The sequence below is a fragment of the Polistes canadensis genome, unplaced genomic scaffold (genome assembly GCF_001313835.1).
Source record: "Polistes canadensis isolate GaletaPanama2010 unplaced genomic scaffold, ASM131383v1 scaffold_173, whole genome shotgun sequence".
Taxonomy (NCBI): domain Eukaryota; kingdom Metazoa; phylum Arthropoda; class Insecta; order Hymenoptera; family Vespidae; genus Polistes; species Polistes canadensis.
The window spans coordinates 2381-11222 of NW_014569720.1; the positions used below are offsets into that span (position 1 = coordinate 2381).

General features: G+C 27.1%; 3 protein-coding genes across 3 annotated transcripts; 1 reads left to right on the forward strand and 2 right to left on the reverse strand.

Annotated features, from left to right (window-relative positions):
• Positions 1-97: 97 nt before the first annotated feature.
• Positions 98-2412, reverse strand: LOC106789285. The gene is made up of 3 exons (XM_014753374.1): positions 1883-2412; positions 1534-1758; positions 98-1281 (listed from the first exon to the last, which is right to left on the reverse strand). Exons 1-3 carry the CDS (start codon positions 2229-2231, stop codon positions 776-778), a joined length of 1080 nt encoding a protein of 359 aa, XP_014608860.1. The 5' UTR covers positions 2232-2412; the 3' UTR covers positions 98-775.
• LOC106789251 lies at positions 2402-6188 on the forward strand (the record flags this gene model as incomplete). The annotated part of the gene is made up of 4 exons (XM_014753322.1): positions 2402-2461; positions 4784-4881; positions 5411-5629; positions 5695-6188. Coding segments are annotated over 4 exons (681 nt in total), but the record flags the coding sequence as incomplete, so codon positions are not given.
• On the reverse strand, positions 6166-7740 carry LOC106789286 (TM2 domain-containing protein CG10795). Its single transcript, XM_014753375.1, has 4 exons — positions 7309-7740; positions 7072-7211; positions 6790-6871; positions 6166-6691 (listed from the first exon to the last, which is right to left on the reverse strand). Exons 1-4 carry the CDS (start codon positions 7380-7382, stop codon positions 6415-6417), a joined length of 573 nt encoding a protein of 190 aa, XP_014608861.1. The 5' UTR covers positions 7383-7740; the 3' UTR covers positions 6166-6414.
• Between the last annotated feature and the right edge of the window lie 1102 nt (positions 7741-8842).

Below are 8842 nucleotides of genomic sequence, written 5' to 3' on the forward strand. Positions count from 1 at the left end.
AACACTTCTCTGCGCTTTAAATTATAGATATATGTAATAAATAATTCATTTCATATCTTCTCTTACAAAATCACACCCATTATCAAATATACAAACATATTAATTAAAAGAAAATTTATGTATCAATTCGTTGAATTAAACAACAAGTACATTTTAAATTATTTAATGCCGCCCAATGTATAATAATGTGGTATGTTTCTTCGGGATATATATATAATCAATATAGAAGTGTTTCAAAAATGTCAGAAAATGCAATGATTTAAATTATGCGGCTTTGCAATTTCTTTGAAACATTCGCGTCAAAAATTTTTTACTTAGAATTAATAAATTTAATTGACTTTACTATTAAATTAAAGTACACTCTTTTGTCTACGCGTAGAATACCTTTTTGAGGTATAAATAAATCTGCAAATGTTCATAAAATGTCAAAGAAAGGCAATGCTGTAAATGGTACAAATTTGCCATTTCTTTGAAAAGTTTCGGTAAATATTTTTTATATTAAAAGTGAATAGATTTTAATGACTCTAATATTCAATTAAAGTACATTCTTTTGTCTATGCGGAGAATACCGTAGAATGCCGTAGAAACCAGACATATAAATATATAAAGAAATTAAAAGTTTAATATAATTACAAAGTTAAACATAATATGGAATATACATTTTAATAAGCAATTCTTAGCATGTATAAAATGTATTAACAAGCATTGTACTCGGTAATTGAAAACATTATTATACATTGACTGATAATAAATAGTGCAAAGGAATCTACCCTTTTTATGCCAAAACATTTTTATTCTTTCTAGACTTTACTATACACTTCGCAGCTTGCAATATGATTTCATAAAATTCAAGAAATGTTAATAAATAATTCATGTTAAGAATTGTTTGATGATCATTATCCTTGATTAAAGGACAGACTCTTGTCATAATCTGTATTATTTTAGTTGGTCCTAGTTCTTGGAAACTGAATAATTCTCTTGTATTATTACTCTGCCATTTTTCAATTCTCTGCATTTTATGATTAGTTTGCATAAAAGGTTTATCACCTCTTGAAAAAAAATGAATTCTTTCGCCAATTATAACACAATTCAATCCATTAAAAATGTATTCTGGCTTAATTAAAGTAGTTTGGGCTATTGAAGATATATTAGTACCTATTTTACGATTTTTAATACTTGCTATTAACAGATCTATTGCAGTTGGTGGATATCCTATTTTTTTGTAAAGTTTATATATAGGATTAATTGGTACAAAAATATTATATTCACGTGGAATCACACCTATCAAAAAATATATAAATCATTTAAAAATATTAGGTTATCCCCCCCCCAAAAGTTTTTCTTTTTCTGACATTAGTAATTTTGCATATCGAATATTTTTTATTTTATGTTTATTTGTTGTTATTGAATAACATAAAAGAATAGAAAAAGAAGGTAATAATATAGAATGGATTGTATATTATTCAATAAAATAACCTTAGCATAAAATTTTCTTATTTGTGATTAAATATTTATAACCTTAATGAAACATACCAATAAAATTTCCAACATTGGGATACACATCATGTGTGAGAAATTCATTTAGACATTTAGCTAACACTCCATGTTCCCACTGTTTTTTTATTTTCACTTTTATTTGATTATTTTGCCAGTAATAAATACGCCATGAAACTTCAAGCAAAGCATGCAGAAATTGCCAGATTTCAATTTGTTCGAATGGGTAATATGGCTTTTTTATAAAACTTGATTCATTTTCAGCTAATAACCGTAACATATTATTTTATAAATGTGTGTGTGTGTGTATGTGTGTGTATACGCGTATAAAAATCAATATATACTCCATCAGTTAATAAAATGCAAATAATCATGAAAATTTACTGACCTAAATAATTATCAATTTCAATTAGACTGAAACCTTTGATATTTATGTTACAATCACGCCATAATTGCCAAAGTGTCAGTTTAATCATAACGAAATGACACTTACAATTAGATTCTTCCTTGTTAAATAATTTTGCATAAATGTCATAGACATGTCGTATTTGTAACATGTGCATTGTTAAATAATCATATATTTGATGTTTTTCATATTGCCATTTTATATCGTTTATGGGAATATTTAGATCATTCCTTGTTTGAAATGAAAATTGAAGCAAACAAGAGCATGATTGTTTTTTTTTGCAAACATAGCATTTTCCTAAGGAACGAGAACAAACTGAAAAGTTTGTCATTGATGATAGTTTAATTAAACGATTTATATGGTACGATAATGATGGAAACTGTTCTGGCTTTAAAATTGTAGCTGTACGAGGCTTCAGGATATTTGATATCTTATTTGCATGTCTATAAATAATAAATAAACAATAAATTCTCAACTACTTGACCTTTTCACTTATTGATTATTAAAAACATAAATTTTATTATTCTTACGAAGAAGTTAAAATATCTTTGGAATATAAAGGTTGGTCCTTCATTAATTCTCCATTATTTCCTATAAATCATTACTATGATACATTAAAATTTCTGAGGCTATTTACTTAAAATAAAGTCTTTCATAATTAAAGACTTAAAAAGAGTAAGTAAAGTTTACCAATTATTATTCCATAACCATGTTTCTTATCATATTTCCAATGGCCAAAATACTTTACACCACCCATTGAATTCAACTTCAATAAACCTATTCGAAATGATTAAAAAAACAACATTTTACAGTCAAAATAAGTACGCTGACGTAGCCTTAAATTATTAATTATTATTCAGTTACGTACATACATGTGATATATTTATGGTAATGAGATTGTCAATGAAAATCTGATATTATACTTATTTACAATGTCAGAAAACTTTATCTCGCTGGTATATTTTACTTGTACATATAATTGAAAATATCTATCACATTTATCATATTAAATAAAATTCTATAAGTGCACCAAACGAAGAATTATTTTTGAAATGAATGGCCAATATATTAATTTCATTTAATTTGCACTAATATTTTCAAAGGTAATCATTAATAATCTACTAACCTTTTCCATGTTTTGTACTGCAATACCAATTGCCAAAATAAAAAATACTTTGTGGCCAACTGAAACTCTTGTTGCAAAAGCCATGCCATATATATTCACCATAACTATTAATTGTTGAAATTATATCGATCACGTTAATTTTTAGTAATGAAAAAGAGAAAAGGAATAATTAATGACCCATGTATATCTCCACATTCCCATTCTCCGTGATAAACATCGCCATTGGGCCATGCCATAATTCCACTTCCATGTCGAAAATCATTTTTCCAATGGCCTTTATATCGAGCTCCGCTTGAATAAATATAAAAACCTATACCATTTCTCTTACCCATTGACCACTCACCGTCATATGAGTCACCCTCAGCGTAACAACAATAACTATATATATATATATATGAAAGAAAAAATGAATAGCATTATTAATTGAAAAACTTATCTCAAGACCAATTAAGACGATACTTGGAGAATGTACATAAAATAATCTCAAACCCTTTTCCATGCCTGTATCCCATGTACCATTGACCTATATACAAACGATAATGATCTTTGTCCACCAGTGTACCTTTACCATGGCGATAACCTTTCATAAATGCTCCTTCGTACCAACAATTGCTCTGCCATTCTAAAAGTCCTCTACCTTGTATTTGATTTTCCTTAAACTGACCCTATTAACAACTTAGTTAATTAATATTTATAAATTACGTAGTGTAATTTTTGCAAAGAAAATATATCTTATGATGAAAACGTTTTGAAATTGAACCTTATATTGTATACCATGATGCCATTTATATAATCCTTCACCGTTCATCATTTTTCTACTTGTACAACCATAGTAGCTATTATTATTGAGAAAATAGAAATAAATGTGTTCATTTTTTAAACTTGATCTTAAATTTAATTTATTTGTTCTATCTTTTATAAGATCATTGTTTTCATCAAATTTCATTTCTCTAATATCTTCTAATGACTTATTTTCATTTTCATCCTCATTATTAAGAATTCCGCATATTTTATTATTGCATATTTGTGGGATAATAAACTTCTTAGATAACAAATATCCGTCCAACCTACATCAATATAAAGGAATAATTTCAAATAAACTAGGCAAATGAAAAAGAAAAAGAGACAATTACTCGGTTACAAAATTTTCCAATAAATCATTGTATAAAGAATAAATAAATTTATCTTTAGCACCATATTTGTGATATTTTTCTGCTAGAATATACTGGAAAAATAACTCTTTCTCGAAAATTCTTTCTTTTTGTTGTTCTATATTCTCTTCCTGTGCATTTTTTCTGTCTTCTAAAACTTCTGGTTTGATCATTATTTTTTTATTATTTGTCTATTTGTTCGTCTTGATTCAATTAATCTATCAATTCTCATTGTCCATTTGAATACAATTGTACAATTTGAATTTACAAAATAAGTTCTGAAAACGTATAGAATCGAGTTACTTGGAAGAAAAAAAAACATATCGTCTGTGTCCAATAATGTTTTTTTCGTAGCGTATTTTAAAAGGAATAGTATGATCTACATGTTCAATAATACGTTTTATAGTTTAAAAATATCACTTTTATTTATTTTATTGGTAGTAATAATAGTAGCAGTAGTTTGATATATAAATTTATCGAAATGAAAAAGAGAGAGAGAGAGAGAGGACAAATAAATGTGAGTTACATTGAAGGTTAATCGAATCGATAATACAAATTAAATATAAATTTATGTATTATTCTATGCATATATAATGTGCATTTCAGTCGATTTGTCTACCCTGCGATGACGAATCTGAAGATTTTCAACCCATTCAATTTAATGTACCCGCGTCATATAATAAAAAAGTCCAAATTCATAATTGGTAAGTAAATATTATCATCGTTATACGCGTAGTGACGACAAACGTACTCCACCTCCTTCACTATTACACCTTATTATATTACAACACCTTAGAATATATGTACACATACATATGTGTATCAAGAAACTGTTAAGAACGCTTGATATTAATACTTTAAAGAATAAATATATGCATGTTAGACTTAATTTTTGAAAGTAATGTTGCAACTACTATAATACACAACTATTGAGATCATGTATACACAATTTGAAGTGAATCAAATAATATTTTTTTTTGTAGAAGTTATTAAACATTCCTTGAAAAGATGTACCAGAAAAGGGTCACGAAAGGGTCATAGCAAAGCATAAAACTCCCTACGCAATGTCTCTTTGTTAATTGAATTTACGTTTGCAGTTTTACTAAAAAAACATTGTTTAACTGATTGATTTCTAGATTTTCTAATACTTTCGCGACCCCATACTACTGTACATATATACCGTATTCGAAGCAAATTAAATTACAATATTATATCTTGTACATTTTTATATAGGCAAATGAATACGTTGGCAGAACCAAAAGATAATAAGGATATTTTTCCGCCAAAAGGAAATCTTCGAAATTCAACTTACAGACGATTAGGCTCACTAAACGAACCTATAGGTGTATCTGAAACTCGTGCTATGTTATCTCAAATAAATTTCAAAGATTTATACAAATCGATGCAGCCACATAGAAGTTATCTTAAGATGCTATCTCTTGCAAGGACCAAGTAAGTAAAATTTGTATACACTTAAATATATGAAAAATTTGAAAACTTATAACTTTGAAAACAAGGGAAGAATATGAGAAAGATTTTAAATTAGAGGATATAATCTATAATCCTGAAGATATGCGCTGCATAGATTATCGAACCACAACAGAAATTGAATATCGAGCACCATATCCAATTAAATCTAGACCATTGCCTCAAACATCTCCTCCAGAACCATGGCTACTTAATCGACGAACTATCAGTCATACTCTCGAAGATCTAGAGAAGCACGATGCTATCATTACATTCCTAGATGACAATATGGAACTTCGTAATTGCATAGCTGGTCCAAACAAGCAACGAAAGAAAATGAGAGATATTATTTAGAGCTCGGAGAATTCGATCGACTCTTTAAATGGATACCATTTGTATTGAATTGTCAAAAATCATGATATTAGAAAATATCAAGATGTTGCATGTCATTAGTAAATAAATAAAAATTCATAGTATTATGGTATATAAAATGAAAAAATTAAAATGAATGTTTGTGTTTATTTATAAATAAAAACAAAAGTTTATTGAATTATATACAATTTTTCATTGAAAAACATATCTACAAGATAGCCTTTTTTTTGATAAGACTTGTTATAGCATTAATATAAAGAATAATATATCCAAATATAATTTAAGATAATAGGATTTATATGCAGAAGATTGTACATCATTGCTCATGGTAGATGCAATAGTTATAGAATTTCTTAAAATAATGATTACTTCTGTGCTGCGCTATTGTAAGAACAAAATCAACTATCATATTGTGGCACTCTGTATGTGAAGTTATTACTTGTAACAATATTAATTCCGGCACCATAATATGGCATAACATAATGCGAACCATCTGCTGGGCCAACAATCTGCGTTGCTATTAATATAACATCTGCAAATTGACCCAGGAAGAGAAAACCTAAGGTACTCAATTTCAACAATCCAAGTGCTGGATATCCAAGATAAAATCGGTCTGCGCCAAACATACCCAAAAATATAGACAATAGTAAAGTTGTTTCAAAGGAATATCCATTACTGTAAATGATTATAAAAGAATGTTCGTTGTGATAAATTATGTGTGTATTAATTAATGTATATAAATTAATAATGTATGTATACATAACAACACATACGTCCATCTACAAGGTATATCCTTTTTAAAAGTATTATTCCTCGTTTCTGTACAAATAAGCCCATCTGCGACTAGACATAAAACTGAAAAATTAAATAAATTATTCATCAAGTTTACATAATTCTAATTTCTATTGATCTCGACATAAGCATACAGAGTGTATTTTAAAAAAAAGTATATAAAGATGAAATATTAAAAAGTTTAATACTGTTATTGATATAAAGGATAAATATAAGTAATATAAATATTATAAGCAAATATATGAATATATAATTAAATTTACCTCTAGCTTTATTATCTTTCGTACATCCTTTAGGTTGTTGAGTCTTTTTATCTATGAAATCATAATCGGGATGAGGGCAGATGTATTGTCCAATTCGCAAATTACTACAGTCAATTTCATATGTGTTATCGGCAGCATTGCTGTATAAAATTAATAAAGAAAGTAACCAAATTACATTAAAAAGTTCTGCTGGATAACGCATAACGTTTCATTTTAGATTAATACTATTATTGTTACACCGTAATACGAGTCACTGCTAGTTCATGATTAAGTGATATCTGCATTTTTGTTGTATGTTGTATTTTGAACATAATGTAAAGAGACACGAGCGCGCTGCTGTCGTTTTCATACTTTAAGTTCTTAGAACAGGATCGGCGGTAATATTTCCTTCTGATGAAAAATGAAATTTGCCCTTAGTTTGTGATAACCGTGAAAACTTTTATAGAGTAAGAGTCAACATACTCTCAGATTCTAATAATAATATAGTAATATATAAATGACATATAAATGCTATTATTATATTAATAATTATATTGTTCTGTAAATTCTTAAATAATCTAATTGTATTAATATCAATTTAATACAAATCGTAGACGGTATACGATAACGGGAAAACATAAATGAAAATACTTATTGTTAAACACAGTCAACAATAATCAATAAAAGAGATAGGAAAAGAGAGCTTTTTGTCACATAATCACGAACTATGATAGTTACGAAAAGGAAGTGTCCTTCTCAAAACTACATCGATGGTGGCATCAATATTTATGCCAAGTGGCTACTCTATATAATACTCTTTAGTTAATGTTTTAATGCATAGAAGAATTTTGTATGTTCAGACATGCCAACTACATCCGCATGCGCTTTATTCCAAAAAAATCATCAGCCATATTGGTGTGTTTTATCGCTGCTCTTAATTATTTCAAAGATCACAAAGGTATTTGTTTTATTTGTTTAGAAACTTTTTATAAGTATTTTATACAGCATTAAAAAATAAATATTTTTTCAAGATTTGTCTAAATAAATGAATCTTTTATTCGGTATTTAATGTGACATCTATCGACAAAAAAAGTTTGGTTAATATTGCCACCTTGGCTTAGAAAATTGCATCGTTAGACAATATTTCATAAATAAAGATTTAATATTTGCTCTATTAAGAATGATTAAATGATAACATATATTTAGTATCTTTATTTATCTATTAAAGGTAACTTTGTAATTATAGCATCTTAGAAAAAATTGCTCATAACATGCCATTTCTACCGTCTGTTGTGTACTTTTTTTTTGTTATTTTATTTTATTCTTTATGTGTTGCATTTATCTTTTAAAAATAAAATGTCAACGCCTTGAATTTTTAATAAAAATAATTTTTATTATTTTGTTATAATTTTCCTTTCATTTAATTTCTTATATATTTACCATATGATACCGTTAGGTTTTTATAGAATATTTTAATGCATATAGATTCTATATATTTTATGCTGAGCAATACATTTTCTGTATTCGTCATGTTCAATAATTATTTTCTTTTTTTTTTTTTATATACATTATTTAGTTTATTTATGAACATGCTAATATTTTTTCTTATAAAAATGATTTTTAAAACTTTACATTATATTTTTGTTATTATATAAACTGTGTATTATCTTATTTTTCTTGTTGTTTTCTTTTTATTCTTTCTCTCTCTCTCTCTCTCTCTCTCTCTCTCTCTCTCTCTCTCTCTCTCTCTCTCTCTCTCTTTTATTTTATAGCAAATAGTACATCATGACGG